This window comes from Scardinius erythrophthalmus (genome assembly GCF_964197995.2).
Source record: "Scardinius erythrophthalmus genome assembly, chromosome: 7".
NCBI lineage: Eukaryota > Metazoa > Chordata > Actinopteri > Cypriniformes > Leuciscidae > Scardinius > Scardinius erythrophthalmus.
In genome coordinates, this window is record NC_138227.1 from 9,310,337 (window position 1) to 9,331,893 (window position 21,557).

A 21,557-nucleotide genomic window follows, 5' to 3' on the forward strand; every position below is an offset into this window, starting at 1 on the left:
ACCAATCATATTGGAAAAAAAGTATGTAATGAATCATGTCACCTTTGCCATGCCATCTTATTCTATAAAAAATGTTGTACTAATTTTGTAGAGTGGATTCTCTCTGAAATTGAACTAAGGTCCTCCCGGCCGTGCTTAAAGCATATTCTAAGGTATTGTCTGGAGTCTGTCTGGTTACTGCGGCGCAGCAGGTTAGTGGAACACTAGAGATCTTATTCCAAGTGATACTGTTCATATGGGACGAGACGTTGTCCGACCCAGTCATCGATTAGGAGACGACCTAGAGGATAAATTTGTCGATCAGGATATGTTTAGGGGCGTTGATTAGGAGACGTCCCAGATAAACTCAAAAGTCAGGTGCATAGGGGAATTTGCACCACAAATTTGAACTCCATATTTTCCCTTTTAAATGCTTCTAAATTAAATAATAGGATTGAACTGAATTTTGGATTATGTCAAGTAAAATTATTGAAGAAAACTGGTGATCACATTTCATACTAATGTTTTCCCTTGGCTACCCCCGCATTGGTTTATGCATGTTCTCCCCACAGATAAGGATGTGCGTGAGATGACGTGCGTGAACACACTTGGTTCATACCACTGTAATTGCAGCGAGGGGTTCCAAATACATGCTGATGCTCACAAATGCATAGGTAAGATCTTTCAGACATGCATGCTTGCACACACACGAATAATGGAGAAGTCTCTCTCTTATTATATATATATATATATATATATATATACCACCCCATTGTAAGTGTGAACTCGTAAATGGTAAGTTTTAGTATTAATGCTTCAAGTGTTGATGAAAACACTTCAAATGTCTGAAGTAGTGAGTTTAGCTATAGGGGTGCAGAGCCAGTGGTTGTTCTGTAGGCAAACACCTGTGCCTTGAATTTGATGTGAGTAGCTGGTGGAACAGCCAGTGGAAATTGATGAAGAGATGTGTGATATCCGCTTTCTTCGGCTCGTTAAAGACCACTCTTGCCGCAGCATTCTGGATCAGTTGCAGAGGTTTGACAGTGCATTCTGGAAGTTAATGTTATATTGCCTAATGTTGTATAAGGCAAAGCTGCTGGACCGGGCAGTTCTAGTAATGTGGTCTGTGATTTTTAACTGATCATCGACCACAACTCCCAGTTTCCTGGCTGTCCTGGATGGAGTTATGGTTGACGAACCCAGGTGAATGTAGTGATGGCAATTTCAAAACATGCTTCATGAAGCTTTGAAACCTTTGCAAATCTTTTGTTCCAAATCAATAGTTCAGAGCGTGTATCAAACTGCCAGAGTCACATTGTCTCAGTAAAGGAGGCTTCATTACGTCATAACTGTTTCGAAACGTTTCGACACACTTCAAAATTTCAATGGTTCACCGCTGGGGGTGATTATCTCTGTAAACCCATGAATCATGAGGAGTCACTGAGAACCAATGAAAATGTGTCTGTGGGTTTTACCTGATCTCTGATCAGTTTTATACATTTGCAGACGTTTTAATTAGACATTAGTATAATGGTAGTTAATAGTATCTTATTGGCCTGTTTAGCTGAGCCATTCATAAAAAAAAAACACCTGACCATTGATAAAAGAACATATAGACACTTGATGCTCTTATTAGATTATTAGATAATTGCATTTGAAAGATTTTACTTTCAATAAAAAAATTTATATTGATTTGTAAAAGGTGTTTTTATGCATGTTTGGCCGGGTTTGTGTTGCATTTACACTGTTCTGGCCACTAGGGGTCACCGTGGAGACGGGTGTCGGATTGTTTCGAAGCCTCGACACAATACGGCACATTTGCTTCAAATATTTCAGTGTTCCACGAAGCTTCGATCTGCCCACCACTAGCTGAATGTAAAGGTTTTGATGAAGTGTTGAGTTGGCTGAGACCATAAGCAGTTCTACTGCTTATTTTATTACAAAAACAGCAACGTTATCACCTCGTTGCTAAGAAATAATGTAGCTTTATAAATGTCTACAGTTATTGTAACAGTTTCATTATGCTTGTTCTTCATTTGGTTTTTGTTCACAGTCTCCCTGCCAGAGGTTGTCAATTTGTCCCCATGGTTACTGATTTGATTAGTCATTGTTTTCAGCTGTTGACTAATTAGTTCTCTTAGTTTTCTCCCAGAATATATTTACCTGTTGCATTCTTCTGTTGTTGGTTGTCGTTAATTGCTAACACTGAGTTTGGTTATGTGAGTCTTCTGTTAAATAAAGTATTTTTATGTCAATCTTCTTCGTCTTGCTCTTTCTCACACCACGCTTAGCAAAGCGTGACAGTTATATTTAGACAAAATAAAATGTGAATAACTAACTATTATCAGTTGTATTACATTTATCAGGTTAAGGCAGACAATGATTAATTTGTTCTATATGTGTGTGTATCTATGCATGTTCTCTGCACAGATAAGAATGAGTGTGAGGAGCTAAATGGTGGTTGCCAGCAGACGTGTGTGAACACACTGGGTTCATACTACTGTGAGTGCAGAGAGGGGTTCCACATACATGCTGATGCTCGTAAATGCGTAGGTAAGATCTTTCAGACACGCATGCTTGCTTACAAACACACACACGTATCATGAAGACGTCTCTCTCTGTCTTGAGTGGCATCTTTGTATCACTTGTAGTCAGGGCCGGCTCTAGCCCTTTGGTTGCCCTAGGCAAGATTGAGTTTTTGCCCCCCCCCCCCCCCTTATTATTATAAGTTGAATAATTGAAATAAATGAACTTTTGCACGATATTCTAATTTTTCGAGTTTCACCTGTAGTCACTCCAACACTTCAACAAGCAACATATTACTTAAATGATACACTCTAATAAATTGCACATACAAAAATGCTACAAAGAATGTTCATTGATGAACAAACAAAAATGCTCTAATAGTCACTCCAACACTTCAACAAGCAAATTATGACTTGAAGAATCAACTGTAAATTGTTTATACACAAATTCTACAAAGAATGTTCAAGGATATTTACCAAATTGGATTAATTTAAGCAAATTATGACCATTAAACTGGTTTAACTATACCTTCTACAAACAAATGTGCTATTATGGATAATGTATGTACCACTTCAAAATTAAAATATTTAAGTTCTTTTAGTTCTATCTCAAATAATAAAATATTAACAGTTGTTTCTGCCATTTCTATTCACCTTCAAAGTAACTATAGCTAGCAAACTATAGCTTAGTGACAGCAATGAAACGTCCAATATTAGGTGATGTAGGCTACAATACTAAGTAAATTTATTTCATTGGACACCTTAATAGCTAAGATGAGAAGACTTACTCTATACTGAGCTTTATTTTTTATCTTCTTCCTTTCTCCGTTTTCGTCCCTGTGCACCAGAGGTTTAGACCGCTTCATTTTCGATCAACGCGCCAGCAGCTGAACACTTCCCTAACGTAACGTAACGCAACCCTCCCGCCCCCCGCCAATCCAGAAATGGTCGACAAAAATCATAAATTCAATCTAATAATCAGGTTGACAAGTAATTAAACGTGTGGTTGAGGGGGCGCCCTTTGCCCTTTGATCATGTTTAATAAACATGTTTTATTTCGCGTTTCGTTCTAATTTTATGATTAATATGGGAAGTAGATAGGGCGACACTAGAGTGCGTCCGCGCCCCCAACACATTTGTCGCCCTAGGCAACCGCCTAGCTCGCCTATAGCAATCGCCGGCCCTGCTTGTAGTGATGCATTCTGGGAAGCTCTGTTAAATCTGCTAGCTCAATCTGCTGATGATATCACTCTAAAGCCCAAAGTATATTTAGTTTTTTACGCTTATGCTAGTACAGTCGAACGCACAGCCTTTCAAACTATACTCCATTTGATAGCGTGCGAGAACACAGGTGGTCTACACGTGCACTCTAGAAAGTGTCATTTTTGTCCAGTGTCTGCGCTATTTTTCTCCAGAAGTTATGACAAATAAAAATGTCTTTGTATTATTTTAAACTAAAGTTGCGGCTATGTCATAAATTATGTTTTATTAACAAAGTTTGGGAGGAACATGTTCAAATGATCTATCCAATTATCACATCATTCCAACCAGCAGTTAACAATCAGGAATCAACATGTCAACCTAATCAGCATGAGTGGAGGCATATATACGCATTCGACTTACCTATGTTCCTCAACAGTTTTCAGGATCCCTCCACCACCCCATCTCCTCACACTCACCTGGTTACTTTCCTAACCAGAAATACGGGGGGAGTACTCTGGGTTGGTGCAAAAATACAGAGCTCTGAGTCCTCTCCTCGGACAGCACGCCAAATACGCATACTACTTTACTCTTTCTGATTATTTGTAAGTGTGAACCCCCCTCACAGGTGCTTGTCTTGTCTATTGTCTGCGTCTGTTGTTGTTGTTGCATTTTCTATTATTTTGTCGTTACGTCTCTTTTCATTCCCTTTCGAAAGGGAACTCGCACTGCGCTTATGGGGAACGCCTAAGCATGAATGGTATCTGAAGCAACTGTCAAATCACGGCAATCATATTGGCCAGGGACAGGCTGTAACATCATACTAGTATGACCAGGAAGTGTATAAGGGGCGTCTAGAGAACGTCATCCTCTTTTAATCTTCAGGGACTGTTTGAGTTTGAAATGAATATCTGAGAATTGTTTCAAGCAGTGTGCCGACCCATGTCCGAGGTTTCTGACACCTGGAGACACACATGATTTGTGCATTCATTGTCTGGGCGAAGAGCATGCATGCTCAGTTCTCGAGGGAGCTATTTGCCATGCACTGTGTTCACTTTAAGGACGCTCTGCTCTCGTTTGCCCATCTTCTCGGGGGAAAAGGGGCAAAATCTGTGCCCAACTATCTCGCGGGTGGGCGGGCATCGACCTTGAAACCTCCAGTATATGCCGCAGCAGGTCTGGTGCTTCACTGCATACCATGGCAGTGATTCGCAATGATTCAAGCTTACCAATCCAATCTGCTGAAAGACTTGGATCAGGGTCAGGGTCTTTCCCCTGATGCTGTATCCCACAGGTGTCAAACTCAGTTCCTGGAGGGCCACAGCCCTACAGAGTTTTGTTCCAACCCTGCTTCAACACACACACACTCATACACACACACCTGCAGTTTTCAAATTAGCAAGAGAACGAAACACATCAACTGTAGTGAGTAGCTCGGCCTCCTCTTAATTGGAGTTATTTTACTAAAGCCGCTGCTCATCTGAGCTCCAGATATTTGATATGGCAAGCATTCAGCCCTCTTAGGAGGGACTTGATATCATTCTGTTTGAGTGAGTGGGTTTCCTGCAGGAAGGGTTGGAGCAAAGGCTGTCTCCCTCCACCCACAAAGTGTATACGGGCTGCTATTTTTGCATATTACGACCCCATAGGAGGCAAGTCAGTTGGGAGGCCCAACCTGGTCGTCAGGTTTCTTAAGGGGGCGTTTCTTAAACGTGTTCATTAACACGTTTGCTAGATTCTATAGCCTGCGTGTCGAGCCGGTGTCCTCCTGTGTTCGCACCTCAAAAGGGTAGAGGCATCGAGAGGCCCCAGCTGTATATCGGATTGCTGGGCCTAACTGCGCTTATTCTCCAGAGAGTTCCTGCTTGGGTAAACCCTGTCAAGGCCTCCATCACCGTTGGCAGTCGGGTGTGGCAGAGCATCTGGCGCCAGGCCTATTTCAGTTGTATCCATAAAAAATGGTACTAGGCTGGGTGCCCATATGTGTGACCCAGAGTGGATCCCAAATGTGTATTCTTCCACGGTATAGCTCCTAAATGGAAAACCTTGTCTTTCCCTTGAGGAAGCCCCTCTTTTGAGGCTGGAGCCGCCCCCGAAACATTCCATATGTAGTTCGGCCCTACGGAGTCCATATGTAAAACTCCAGGTAACTCACAGTGGGTAGGATGTACCCAGCTGGTCTGCCGGGTCACCGGCTCGGCTCCTCAGCAAAAACCTGAAGATGCAATGAATCTGCTGCTCATTATATACCTGCGCTGTGAGGCAGAGCAGCTGATGCAAATATTGCATGCCAATGTGCATTGGCTCGTTAGTTACACTCAAAGTAGATTGGCCTCTCTAACGAGATTCCTATTCGTCAGTCACCGACGTGGCATCTCCTTCAGCTCCTTCAGGGAACGAGGGTTACAAACGTAAGCGAGACTGTTGGGGACTGCCCCACTGATGCCGGTTTTTAAGGGTGTTAACCACTTCAGTACTCTGATCAGGGAGTCTGAGTCATCAAATTTCTTTCCACCATTTATTTAGGTACAGGGTTTCACCATATACACACTGATGCATTGGAGGTAGTTTCTGCAATAAACAATAAATCAGAAATAAATAACTAAATGTTAAACATAAATATACTGTTACAGTAAACAGCGCACTTTTCCACATTAAGCAATATTAACAACTTGTAGTTTGTGGACGAATAATTACTGGAGTAATACAATATAAAGATGCATATAAACAACTTGGTACATTATACAATGTCCCCATCGCGATATGAAAGCATTACAAGTATAGAATATATCACACGAAATCAGCAACATGTGTAAACAAGATACTAACAACATTAGCAAGATAAGCCGCGATGCTAGCGGCATTTTCACGTGCATTTCACATGGTGAACTAATTATCATAAAGATCGCGAAAACCAACAATATCACAAAGGCTTAACATCGCAAATAGATTCAGCAGTATAAACGTCCAGTATTACACACATAAAGTCATAGAATGAACTTACTTCGTCAATAACTTTCGCCCTGTACTTGACGGTGCTGCACAGGTGGAAAACTGCGTCACATTCTGTTAGCTCTGCATGCGTAACCAATAGCGCAACACTTACGCCGAACACGTATCATAATAAAAGTCGCATCTTGCATATTTACATAATACAAGCTCTTACCGAATATAAAGGCATAAGAGACAAATAAAAAGTAAAGAATTCACAACAGAGACGTTCTACAGCTTGTTTTATTACAAAAACAGCAATGTTATCACCATGTTGCTGAGAAATAATGTAGCCTTCTAAATATCTACAGTCATATTTAGATGAAGGTCAAAATAAAATATAAATAACAAAATATTATCAGGTGTATTAAATTGATCAGGTTAAGGCAGATGATGAATCATTTGTTCTTTATGTGTGTGTATTTATGTATGTTGTCCCCACAGTTAAGGATGAGTGTGAGTGCCACTGTGAGTGCAACAAGGGGTTCCGCATGCATTCTGATGCTCGCCTATGCATAGGTAAGATCTTTAAGACATGCATGCATGCTCTCTCTCACACACACACACACACACACACACACACACACACACACACACACACACACACACACACACACACACACACGTATCATGGAGAAGTCTCTCTCTGTCTTGAGTGGCATCTTTGTATCACTTGTAGTGATGCATTCTGGGAAGCTCTGTTAAATCTGCTTGCTCAAACTGCTGATGTTATATCCCTAAAGCCCAAAGTATACTGTATTAGTATGTGTACAGTCGAACGCATAGGCTTTCAAACAATACTCCATTTTATAGCATGCGCGAATGCAGGTGTGCTCTAGAAATCTTTGTCCATGGTGTAGCCAGCTATGAGGTCACCGAGGTCTTGATCTCTGTATTTTTCCGAGGTGTATATAATTTTGGTTTTAATAAGGTTGTGAAATAATTACATAAGATTAACCAACGTGATCTCATGAGAATACGTGTGTATTTTTACGTAAAGTGTAATTCTACCATACGTACATTTACTTACGTTTTATACACACAGAAACGTATAATACACACAGAAACGTATAATACTGACGTATTTACAGCTCTAAAACGTAAAATATTTACGTATAAACAGCAAAAAAACGTAAATTATTTACGTATGAACAACTCTACCGACGTACATATTTGTTCTTATTTATGCATATTAAAATCGTGGCATTAATGTTTTGACTCTTTTGCATTCAAATGTCTTACCAATTACGTTTTCAGTCGCATTTATTATTATTAAATGCAGTTTACTCAAGAAATAGGCTAATAACCATTCGCTCTGTTCGTGCCTTCTGCTGCAAACTCGTTTCGGAGGATTCGCCTACATGCAGTTACACAAGAATACACTTTAAAACCTTAAAAATACCTTATTTAATCGTTGAACCATTTTGTAATATTTAGTTTATTTACAGTGAGACACAAAATGCGTTTTCTCCAATAGAACAATAATACACCAAAACCCAACATAAATTCACAAAAGACATCAATTTTATTAGCTTGATAATCCAAATCTTTAGAATCCATACGTTTGCAAGAAAGAGATCCAAATTCAGCCCTTTATCCAGTGAGTGATCTTCATCTCCATTTCACAGGCTACCACAGCAGCGCAGTCCGTAACCGTCAAATTCCGCGTTCGTGATGAATTCAAATTCAAAAATTGCGCCCTCAAGAAGCGTTACGACATGTTTTACGGCAGTGATATCAAACGCTCATTGGCTCTCGCCACAGATTGCGACATGCCGTATTTCAGTCGGTAAACTACATTTGAAATGGACGGAGAAGCGCGCGTGCCTGCCCTTCACACAGAGCGAAGCCGGATTAACATTTTCTTGGATTAATAACTTAAATTCTGATCTGTACCTCATTCAAAACTATTATACTGAAAGAGAGGACTGTGACTGCAACACATCGTCATGTGAACGACTTTTGGTACCGGTTTTGACATGTTCGCAATAAATAAATTATTGTGATTACACGTAGCCTATGTTGTAATTTTTCTTCATAATTGTAGCCTATGTAGTTTTTAAGAAATTGTTATGGGTAGGTTTAGGGGTAGGAGTAGGATTAGCTGCTAAAAAATCTTTTAATGCTATATTGTTAATAAAATTGCCATTTCCCACACATCTCTGTACGTTTTGTCCTTTTTATATTCTGGATAAAATGGGTAACGTTATGTTTAGGTTTGGGAGTGGGGTTAAGGGATCTTCCATTTATCTATAAAATGTACGTTTTCTATCTTTGAAAATTACGTATTAATACTACGTATTAACAATGAGACCAAGGCTGTCATGCATTTATGGATATACGTTGAATCTATACGTATTTTAAGTTGTAATACGTACATATAGATACGTATCGAACCTGAAATAACGTCCATATGATACGTAAAAGTCACTATAATACGTAAATATATATACGAATTGGATCGTTTTTATTTACGTCTAAATATGTACGTTTCGTGTGTGAGATCAGGCTGCAGGGCCGGCCCGCGGCATAGGCGGAATAGGCAAATGCTAGGGACGCCACTCATCCATAGGGGCGCCAGAATGAGTGAACGAGTGGATTTTTTTTTTTTATTTTTTTTTTAACTTTTTTTCTTATATAATACTATTTTAAAACCATTAATTCGAAATACTACCAAATAAAGCAAAAAAAGTCCGGCTCATCAATCTTCCCCCGCCCAGCGAGTGCTTGAAGTGCGTCTGAAACAGAGCGCGCGCGCGATCAGTTGTTGGTAATTTGTTGTGTAGCGTGCGCGACGCCGCATCCAATGTAGACAGCATTGCTTTTGTTAACACACAGCTCGTAGAAACGGGCCTGGCAGCTCGCGCCAGTTCTAGACACGGTGAAAGTTTCCTGATTGTGACGGATGGCCGAATTTACATGACACATTATAAATGAGCATAGTCTGCGATAGATACAGTGCCAAAAAGAAGAGAAGAGGATAAAACGGGAATAAAGACAGAGGTAAAGTGATGTAGTGAATGAACAGTTTATCTACAGTAATTGCATAGGACTAAGATACTATAATTTCATGGCAGTTATTTTTTATGTTAGCAGTTGTTCTGAGTTCTCCAGAGGCCCCAGACTGAGTGATTTTGTAACAATCATGTCAGTTTTAAGACGCATTTTATATTGCAATAATATTGTGATATATTATTACAATTTAAAATAATTGGTTTTCAATTTATTATACTTTAAATTATCATTTATTTCTATGGTGCAAAGCTGAATTTTCAGCATCATTACTCCAGTCTTCAGTGTCACATGATCCTTTAGAAATCATTCTAATATTCTGATTTATTATGAGTGTTGGAAACAGTTCTGCTGCCTAATATATTTGATGAATAAAATGTTAAAAAGAACTGCATTTATTAAAAATAAAAAAATATATATTTTCTAATTATATAAATCTTCTTTACGATCACTTTTTATCAATTTAACACATCCTTGCTGAATAAAAGTATTGATTTATTTCAAAAAAAGAAAGAAAAAAATGACTGACTCCAAATTACTGACCAGCAGTGTATATTGTTGTTACAAAAGATTTCTATTTTTAAAACATTTTCTTCTTTTTCTTTTTTTTTTCTTTTTATTCATCAAAGTATCGTAAAAAGTATCACAGGTTATGAAAAAATATTAAGCAGCAGAACTGTTTCCACTTTGATAATGAATCATCATATTAGAATGATTTCTAAAGGATAGACTGGAGCAATGATCCTGAAAATTCAGCTTTGCATCACAGAAATAAATGATAATTTAAAGTATAATAAATTGAAAACCAATTATTTAAAAATGTAATAACATATCACAATATTATTATTTTTTTCTGTATTTTTGATCAAATAAATGCAGGCTTGATGAGCAGAAGAAACTTCTTTCAAAAACTTTAAAAATAGTAATGTTTCCAAACTTTTGGCCTATACTGTATATGGCATTTTTAAAACTGATTTGCCAAAATTAGTAATGATATTTTTTTACAGGTTCATTCAAAATAGCAAAGTTCACATTAAATCTGTATTGTAAAACGTGCTATAAAAGTTAATGGGGACTTGACTTGAATGTTAGATGTAATGCTCTAGATATTTCTGTTTAGGCTGTAATGTGTGTGTGTGTGTATATCTATATCTATATATATATATCTATATATATCTATATATATATATATCTATCTATATATATATATATATATATATATATATATATATATATATATATATATAGGCTAAATAATCATGAACACAATGTCGGGGTGAAATGGGCTGCGATGCATGGGGCACCAGGTAAAATCTTGCCTAGGGCAGCAAATTGGTCAGGGCCGGCCCTGTCAGGCTGGATTAACTCTACTTTAGTGCTGCAAGAATATTGCACAGCACCAATATCTTCTCATCTAAACTGCCTCAGCGGTTTGTCACCGCTCGTCGTCAATGTCAAAATATTTGAGATGACCAATCAAATCAAAGTAGACAGGCTTAATGTTCACAGAAGCTGCTGAGCACGAAGATCCAGCACAGCTTGATGCTTCAGTTAACGGTCATAATGTGCAAGATAAGATACAAACATTTCATTTTTGACAGCTCTTTTAAAACTACCAACAAAAATAATTAGGGATGCAAACTAGTAAAGTTTTTTTCTAATTTCACCATTTTGAATTTAAATTATTCCTATATAATTTTATGTGATTCATATAATCTAATAATTAGTAACCAACGTGAGGGGACAAGAAACACTAACGAAGCCGTTTTCATCATATTAGGTTAATACTGAAATTGCACATATTTTGAATGAATTTAATAAACGTAGTTACCTAGCTTTCCTGGTAGCCTTCAGTAAATTAACTTGTCTAAGAAAATGATTCGTAAAACACATATATATCATTTTACCCATATCTACTTTCTACACTGACAAAAATGAAATGTAGATGAGGAGAAAGCAGGTATTGACAAATATCTACTGCCCACTGACATGGTTTTAAAGCTAATGTGATCTCTTTTTAACCTTCAAACGTCTTAAAATGTACATATGTAGATCAGAGAAATCAAAACTTTCTCTGGGGAGCATGCCCCTCAACCTCTAGATCAAGTTTGGGACCTCAGTGATTATAAAACCCTTATTATATAACACTTAAAAAAGACAAAAAAAGTGTTTGTGTTCTTATATATATATATATATATATATATATATATATATACTCTGTTGAATACTTGATTCTGATTGGTTAATCGCGCCATCCAGTGGTATGTAATTCCTGGATAACAACCGCTGAAAACAGATAACACGGGCTCATCTGGGTTGCTGAAGTCAGCGGCACTATACTCTTGCTGGGAACAGGTTTTCTTCGTGCAAGTTTTGCATTTGGTGAGCTAAAAAATATTAAAACTCAGTCAAATCAATATTTTGTGAACAGTTATTTTATCATTCATTCCAGTATCGTGGGCTCGCTCTCTTTTGTTTCAAACACAGATGCTGCCTTTTTGTGACTGTTTTGTACACTGTTGGATTATATGATACAAACTGGTACGATTTAAAACAAGTTTAATCTTAAATCAATATCTCTTATCTCCATAATTATTTGTGGCGAAATGCCATGTAATAAATAGTATGATTGTATACTGTATCTCTTAAATGTCCATCTAGTTTGAACTTGCCGCGCTAGTGTAACGATTGTTGTTCTCAATGTGACCTTTACACATCCCACACAACCATCACCAAATCGAAATGGACGACGCACACAGGACTCTGATTCTCTGTTATCTTTATTGTCTGCAGCAATGATGATCGTATCTGGTGAAAACACTGAAGAATACATCGAAATGTATCAATTTACTGGGTGAAAACACTGCAGACATAAATTACCACAGCAGTGTCAGCCATTTCTGCTGAACTCCCAATAACTTGTAACAATTCCACATTAACAGAACAATTAGCACATTTGAAAATCACATACCTGAAGAATACATCGAAATGTATCAATTTACTGGGTGAAAACACTGCAGACATAAATTACTGAAATAAAGAAAAACATAAAAATCAACAACTCATTCTCATTGAGAGTAAATTTACTATTTAGCCATCCGGCGCTACTGTACATTAGCAGAAGCACATGTTAATTTCCTATATGAGACACAAGGCACAAAAATAATTACTCAACAAAGTTTCATTGGACATATAAACCCATCCAACGCAATGTATGTTTGTTGACAATCACTACAAACATTTACATCTCAAAGAACTCATATTAAATACACTTGTATCACATTTTTAAACCCAATAAACAGAAGAGAAGAGAAGCACGCTCACCCACAGCAGTGTCAGCCATTTCTGCTGAACTACGGTGCGCAATTGCGGACAAAATAACAAACGTCTGCAGTATAATAATCACTAGGGGGCACTAAAACACCATTTGATGTAGCTTCACTTCTAATTTCATGTAATTAGACAATATGAATAACATTAGAATTAATGTTCTTTTTTTAACTCTGTTACACTAGCAACTGCTCTCTACGCGGAAGCTTTGCGTTTAAAGACTCAATAAAATATTTTGTGTCTAATTATTTATGTATGTGACAAGTAGCTATGTAATAAGTGGGGTAATGTACATCCAGCTAGTTGTTATCTCAGAATAAACCTCCTTCAGGCTGATGCAAGGGTCATCACTCTGTCTGGGGTTTATTCTGAGATAACAACTGGTAGATGTACATTATCAGCGTAGAGAGGGAAGATTAGCCAATTAGCTGGGTGATCCACACTCACTGGGGGAAGTCAATCACTCTCTAGGTAAAGAAAAGACATAGAGATGCACAACGTGAGTGATTTCGGTCTATCCTAGAATATCTCCAGGATTTGCGCGCAACAGCAAACAATCTCACAGCAATTAAAAAAATTAATTAATAACGCAGTCGCACAGTCATCACAGATGATATGTTGCCAGGCTAAATGTCAGTAAAACTCAGAAAAACTTTCCTGTCGTGTCAGCCGTGTGCTAGCGGAGCGCACTCTTCAATATCACGCGCAAATGCGGCGCGCCCTGTACTGTAGCCTATCACTCAAAATAAACTACAAGCATGTATCATCGTGTTCTGTCATCTATTAAGTATTGAAATAACCAAAAGGGAGATTAAAGATGCGTCAACTCTATGTTGGGGATTTTGTATTCCTTATAGGCTACATAGCCTAAATGTTACACACTTTGGCGTAGCCCTACTCATTTTTCATTATTAATATTCTAACATTTTATCAATATTGCAAAGTCATCAAAACTGACCCGGATCATAAAAAAAAATATTTTGTGACCAAAAATGTCAATCGTTCATGACATTCTTTTAACTATAAGCAACCCGATTTGTCCAGATCTGTTATTTTATTGCCTTTGTATAATGAGCTTGTCTTTGTTTTAAATTTTATTTTATTTTTATTGTGAGTGTGTACTGCTGCGCAATCATGTAATTTAGTCAGCTTGATTAACATTATTACAATGTATTCCTATTAGGGCTGGGAATCGATTAAAAAAAATTAACTAATTAATTGCACAATTTCTGTAATTAATTGCAATTAATTGCGTTTCCCCCAAGCTTGTAATCATCAATATTTAAAGGAATAGTTAACTTTAAAATGAAAATTCTGTCATCATATACTCACCCTCATGTTGTTTCAAACCTGTATGAATTTCTTTCTTCTGGTGAACAGAAAGGAAGATATTTAGAAGAATATCAGTAACCAGACAGTTTCTGGTCTCATTGACTTCCATAGTATATATTTATCCTACTATGGAAAACAATGGGACCCAGAAACTGTCTGGTTACTGACATTCTTCTAAAATTAATTTTAATTTAAATTAATTTTAACTTAGAATCACCTAATTAAACAACACAGGGGAAAAAAGGAACAGAAAATAGCCCTATATTAAAATATTAAACATCAATATATCAATATATTATTCTTTTTCAATAATCAATCAACATAATCAATTTAACAGATTATTATTTTTTTATTTTTTATTTTTTTTTAACTAATTATCAAAATAAAATATAGTCCTACAAAGCTATTATTACCAGAGCATGTGATCAGAGCAGGTAATTTTACCATTGTTGCCCAGCATGACTATACCAGCTCAGCAAACAGAAGTCTACTGAGAAATTTCACGTTATTTGAGTGGACTTTACTTTTCCAGTGCTCGGTACACGATTGAAGCGTTTGGGCCGTTAACGACAGAGCCGCCGACACACACACACACACACACACATACACGGAACGGAGAGCGCGCCGCTGGGCCGTTAACGACAGAGCCGCCGACACACACACACACACACATACACGGAGAGGCGGGACGGCATATTTCGGTCTCTTCAATAGCCGCCGCAACAGGAAATCATTAAAACGAGGCCAAAAAAAAAAAAAAAGTGCTATGTTAATTGCGTTTTTTTTTTTTTAACGCGTTAAACATTTCAAATTAATCGCAAATATTAACGCGTTAATTCCCCCATTCCTAATTCCTATTTAACACAAATGTTCTTTGGTAATTACAAAAACTATAGGCCTAAGCAAAATTCATAAGTATAAATATATATTTATAAAATGTATAAGTATAGTGAACCCCGAATGTGTTCAAATATTTCACCAGTATCAGCCTTTTCACCGTTTGTATCACTCCGCTTGTCTGTGTTTGCGCAACTTGCATCACTAAGCCAGTAGGTGGCGACAAGTGACTGTCTTTATGAGTGAACAATTTAACTTTAAATGAAGTGATTAGTGCCAAAAACACTGATTTACTCAAGAAAGAAACAAGTTGCTGAAACCAATCTTTAATGCTAATATATAAATTGCTCATTTGCTTCTAGACACAAGTGTCAACAATAAGCAGAACCATTCTGCATTTCCATTTTGTTGAGTGGATCATTCATTTCAACATTTATCCTCATTCTCATGTTTAAGAATCTGTTATCTGCTTGACAAATAATTTATGCTACTGCCCACTGACATGCTTTTAAAGCCATTGTTATCCAATTTTTTTGGACTTCAAACACCTTAAAATGCACATATGTAGATCCGAGAAATCAAAATCTTCTCGGGGGAGCATGCCCCCGAACCCCCATAACTACATCACATTTGACTGCACGTTTTATTACAAAACCGCAAAGTTATCACCTTGTTGCTGAGAAATAATTTGGCTTTCAGTAGCGAAGCGGTTTTATTTATACAATTCATGGGGCACTGGTAGGTTGAAAACAAGTTATGTTCCTGTGTGTGCACAATTTCTTACCAATCTACAAACTTTCCACCTTAATAAAAAAGCTGTGAGTTTTAGTGCGAGCTAGCGCATACATATGTCCGCTTCAAAATACAACATTAAAAAGCTATCTTTGTGGGCAAATGTGTCGCACTCTCCGAGGGGAATTGGATTACAGGTGTGTTGATTTGAGCTGTACAAGTGTAAATGTTGCAGCAACTACCAGCTCAAGAGAGACTTCAAACACTGTGAATGAGTTCACACAGATATGCCATCTTAGACTTACTTTCTTGTTGTAGTAATATTGTGATGGTTGTGTGAACACTTGTCTGTGTTTGTACTGTTATTCTCTCAGTGAAGAACCCCTGTAAGGAACAAAATGGTGGATGCTCTCAAATCTGCAGTAATGTGAATGGACAGGCTCAATGCAGCTGCAGACCAGGATACAATATGGAAACTGACTTCAGTGGATGTGAAGGTTCGTGTGCACAGACATGTCATTTTTTCCTGACCCAACATCTGAATGTAAAAACAGCACCATCTGCCCAGTCTGCAGCCCTGCATGCCAGCGGCAAGTGGTGTCTTTTCATCCGAGTATGACACAGACCAAAATCATAGATGACAGTATGAAACACCACGGCAGGTGTAGATTTAAAAGCATCCCTGCTGAAGAATCCAGCATTTTGGTCATCAGCATAAGGCATGTTTTGCATGCTGGATCCAGCGTTCAGACTGCAGGCAAATCAGATTCTTTTTTCTTTCTCAAATCATATCTTTTCAGGCAGATTATTAATTGCAAGCGATCAAATAAGATTTGTGTGTCCAGCCATAACCAACCTGCTTGGGTTGCTCTAGTAATGATGTAGGGGTCCTCATGTATATGATGAGGCTTTCAAAACCAATGCAGGTAAAATGAAGGTGCATCATCTCGCTCTGCAAATAAATGTTCTGTCACAGTGCAGAAGGAGACTGGTATATAGTGTGATGTTCCGTGCTGTAGTCACGGCTGAAAACTTTGGACTTACCATTTAAATACCATATGAATACTTTCAGCATTTCCGTCACTGGTTTTGACATTATTGTTATGGGTTACGATAAGAATGACGCAAAATATTTACCTTGAAATCTGAAGCAAAGCCAGAGCATCCAGAGACACATTTATGAAAATCTGATTGAAATCGCATTTCAAACCACCTACAAATGTGGTTTAAATCAGATTGGAAAATCAAATTTCATGTGGCTTTTTTTTTTTTCAGAAACACATCTGGATAAAGTCTGGATATGCAAACAAATCATTTTGTTGCTGGCAGTCTGCACATAGCCTAGTGAGTTTTCCGCTGACACATCTTCTAATTACCCAATTGTTTTCTCTCTCAGACATAGATGAGTGTGTGTGTGGTAAAACTGAATGTGCTCATGGCTGTGTGAATGTGCCGGGATCGTTCCGTTGTGTGTGTAATCCAGGATTCGAGCTAGACACTGATGGGAAACAGTGCAACCGTGAGTACACACACACACACACACACACACACACACACACACACACACACACACACACACACACACACACACACACACACACACACACACACACACACACAGACACAGACACAGACACAGACAAACAGACACACAGAGTCTAGAGTAATTTGAGGTAGAAACCTAAAAAACGTATTATCATAATATGATAATTATCTCAGTAGTTTACTGACATGTGGAATTGAAACTGGAGCCAAACAGTTTAATTGTGATCGCTGTTGATCTCTTAGGCTACATTGTTCTGACTTGTTAATTATATTTCATCATTTTCAAATTCAAATTCAGGAATTGAATTAGAATTTAAAAGGCATTCCAAATACTAAATAAATTTCTGAATGGTGGACAAACCTAATATTCATCTATCCATGTGTTTTTTCTTCTTCTGCAGGGCTCAATGATTCGGATGTAATGGATTACGACGAAGTAATTAAGGAATTAGGGCTCAAAAATGAAATGTTCTGTATAAAGCGGAATTTCACGTAATTTGGCCATTTTTTTTCATGTAGTCATTACTACTAAATTGTGATGGAATATTTTTTTTGTTAATCTAGTTGCTGTTCCAAAAAAAAAATATATATATATATATATTGATTTGTTTCAATTACTTTGCTACTGTTGTTATACATGATTTTGTTAATCTTTGGTCAGTTAGTCCTGTTTTGATTTGTTTTTGTACTGCAGGGATTTTTTGGCCCTGGCAGCTTTTAGAGCCTGTCTATAGCTAGACATTCTATGTGTATTGAAAACTCTCTACCTTTATTGCGACTCAATATATGATGCTTTTGACATGATTGGGGGAGGGTGACAAAGTAATTGCTTAGGCTATAGAGAAAGTTAATTGCTTATTAATAATGTAAGGTTTCAAGCAAGTCGCTTCCCAATGGAGATCATGCCTGTAAGACGGTTAGATTTTGACTGATAAGCATAGAGATGTTGAAAGTTATCTGAGGCACTCAAATGTGAGGCTAATTTATATTAGTGGTTCTCAACGGGGGCGTTCAGAGAACAACGGGGAATCTTGAAAGCAAGATTTTTGAAAGGGGGGCGTTCAGGTGTTAATGGGGGGCGTTCACGAGTTTAAATATATAACGCAAATTTTTGTTCATTTACTTTTATTCATTTTAAGCATTTAGTAATTTATTTGTAATAAACACTTTAAGTGGACTATTTAAAAAGTGTTAGGACTATTATGTTAAATTATGTTGTAAAACATATGCGCAGAGTGTGATGTCATATTATGTGCACGCGCGTCTATGGTGCGCGTGAAAGATAGGCCAGCAGCGCTAAACAAAATAATAAAGGTAATTCGTCCGCAGCCGTTCTACTCCTGACCGCAAGTCCACCGTCAGTGTTGTAGGTAGGCACTAGGCAGGATTTTTGTGTTCATTTCTATTGCATTACGATTGAAAGCAGTATCAATAATGTCAAATGTGCAGTCAAGTTCGGGTGTGTGTATATCATTTATATATTAAATGAGTGTTCTCACCGATACGCTTGTTGTGATTCTTCTTCCAGTTTAATGCGACATGTAGCCTAAGCTATATATAGCTATAGCTTGTATCGTTACTTTTACAACGATGCTATTATTTTTCCAGTCAGTCATAGACCAGCGCTCAAGCACTGACTAGAATCCAGCGCTGACAAGAATCAGCATTCACATGCTCAAAAATGTGTTTGGCGCTGACAACAATCCAGTGGTGCCTAGAATCCATCTCTACATCTCTATGCTTAATCACGCAGCGGAGGAATGGAAAGTTGACAAGCCATTAAGAAGTATTGACTTAAGAAACACTTATATATTTTTTTTCAAATATTTTCGATACATCATGTTCCCATTCACTCCGGCGACGAATTTTAAAATTAAACTAAATTCTATTTATAAGGTAAAACTTTTACATTTTTAGGCATTAACTAATTCCAATCCCTAATGCCAAAATGTTTTCTTTGTTCAAGTAATTTACTGGTCAGGCATTATTGTTAACTCGCAAGACAGTAAGGAGAAAATGACAATTTGTTGGATAATTTAAATATAGCCTATTCTGCAATCACATTTTGGTAATGTATTCATTCCGCCATCACATCTAAACGCGAAACGCTGCTTGGGTATCAAGATATAAAATAATTAATAATGAATTTCTAACACATCTGTCTTTCCACTCAGTTCGAAAAACCTCTAAATGAGCTAACTTTACTTTTATAAGTGTCTGCAGAGCAGTTAGGTGAGTTGGATGCATAGCTGCTCTATTTATAGATGTCTATCAGTTTTTTCCAAGTTTTAATGTTCTTTTAGTTGGGGTTTCTTAATATTCACATAATGCTGAAACCAATACTGTCTGCAAAAGAACTCATAACTCTTCTAAACACATTTGATCTGACTTAGCATCTATGGACCCACACACAATCATGGACATATAGATTCACTTATCAGTAAGGGTCTAAACATTTCACCCACTGTTATTAAGGACGTAGCTCCTTATCAGATAATTTCAGTATTTTCTTTGATATATTACTCTCCTGCCAATAAAGCTCGATCTGTCTCCACCAGAAAGAGATGCATAAATGAGAACATTAGTGTGCTTTTTATGAAGGCTATAGCTTTGACACGAAGCATATCAGCTGACTGTTGATTTTACCCTTGATTTATTTGACTCAAAAGTTAAGAATGTTTTTGATGAGCCCCTATTGAATGTAACACCTCGAGGAGTTACCCAGAGACACCACAGACGGACAACAAGGTAAGTAATAAAAGTTCAGTTTTATTTAATTAAAATCCTAATTACTAAAACTCGTAGTGGAAGAGTTCCAACTCTGTTCTCCTCTGTCCAGCAGCGGTGGGAGCCCTTGGTGCAACAGTCGCAACCCAGCAGATAACAGAACGGGAAGTCAACTCACTCGTTCCTCTTCGGACAGAACTGGTAAGGGATCTACTCACAGCAGCTTCTCTTCAGAACAGACAGTGGCAGACAATGGAACAGACTGTGGAAAGCGACTTTCACACAGCGGCTTCTAATCAGAATATTGGCAGACCTAAAGCACCTCGAAGAAACACAAAAGCAGTTCAAAGTATGAAAAGAAAATGCAGAAAAGCTGAGCACATTTGGAATAAGACAAAACTTGTAGTCCATTATAACATCTATAAAGACAGCCTTCATGCTTTCCATGTGGAACTAGGCACAATTAGACAGAACACAACTAGACCAGTATTACACTTTGTGTGGTTTCCATAGAGATGATGAGAGAAAGCTGGTGCCACCCTTGACCTTTGCCCTCACAGATCAAAGGTTACACTCTCGTTGCAGTCATTGGGAGCTGTTTCATGTTACTCTGAGCCTCTTTACAGTTGTCCACTATATGAATTTTCACTGATCAGAAAAAAGACCAGGTCCAGGTGTAAATGCCCTGCAAAACACATTCTATTGCAAACCAATCACTCAAGCCAGGTGGTGTTAATGCATCTGGTTGTTCATGCCACATATGTACATTTTACTTCTCTAAAAACTATAAAAAATAAAGGTGTGAGAGCATGTTATACAGGCATCCGGATACCACAGCACTACACATATCTCCACAGATATTGCCCGCCACTGATAAGTATCTCTTCAGTAAGCAGATATGCAAACTGACGCGAATAAAATGGAAAGTTTGGTTTCACATCTTAAAGCTCAGCAAAAACTCATCTTGTTTAAAAGTGCTGAGCGCTGTACTCTCTCACCATGCCTGTGTCACTCTCTCTCCTATTGCGGTCTTTGATCTTGATGTCAGATGAAGAAAAAATAACTGCAGCATTTATCGGTTGCTTCTTGTAATGTGAACTCAGCTGAATTTGCATACAGCACTGGCATCGAAGATCCAATTTTTATTCATTTTGCGGGACATGTTCTGTGTGTCTCATTGTTTCAAACCTGCTCCTGGATCCCCAGCACTGCACATTTTGTATGTCTCCCTCATCAAACACACCTGTTTCATCTCATCAGCTCATTAGTGGACACCTAAAGTCAATACCTAAATTGTTTGTGTCCAATAAGGAACACAGAAAGTTGGCCCACAGAAAGCCCATATAG

General features: G+C 37.7%; 1 protein-coding gene across 1 annotated transcript; it reads left to right on the forward strand.

The window, feature by feature from the left end:
* The first annotated feature begins 43 nt into the window (after positions 1 to 43).
* LOC308693466 (uncharacterized protein) lies at positions 44 to 18,675 on the forward strand. The gene is made up of 6 exons (XM_081370373.1): positions 44 to 653; positions 2,410 to 2,532; positions 7,140 to 7,214; positions 16,313 to 16,435; positions 17,335 to 17,457; positions 17,885 to 18,675. The coding sequence occupies exons 1-6, from the start codon at positions 533 to 535 to the stop codon at positions 17,977 to 17,979; spliced, it is 660 nt and encodes a 219-aa protein (XP_081226499.1). The 5' UTR covers positions 44 to 532; the 3' UTR covers positions 17,980 to 18,675.
* Positions 18,676 to 21,557: the final 2,882 nt, after the last annotated feature.

Excerpts from the sequence above, each read along its gene's own strand:
- LOC308693466 (XM_081370373.1), top strand. The coding sequence starts at position 533 with ATGCATGTTCTCCCCACAGATAAGGATGTGCGTGAGATGACGTGCGTG. Across the intron at positions 2,533-7,139 it reads TGATGCTCGTAAATGCGTAG|TTAAGGATGAGTGTGAGTGC; the intron begins GTAAGATCTTTC and ends TTGTCCCCACAG. Across the intron at positions 16,436-17,334 it reads TGACTTCAGTGGATGTGAAG|ACATAGATGAGTGTGTGTGT; the intron begins GTTCGTGTGCAC and ends TTTCTCTCTCAG.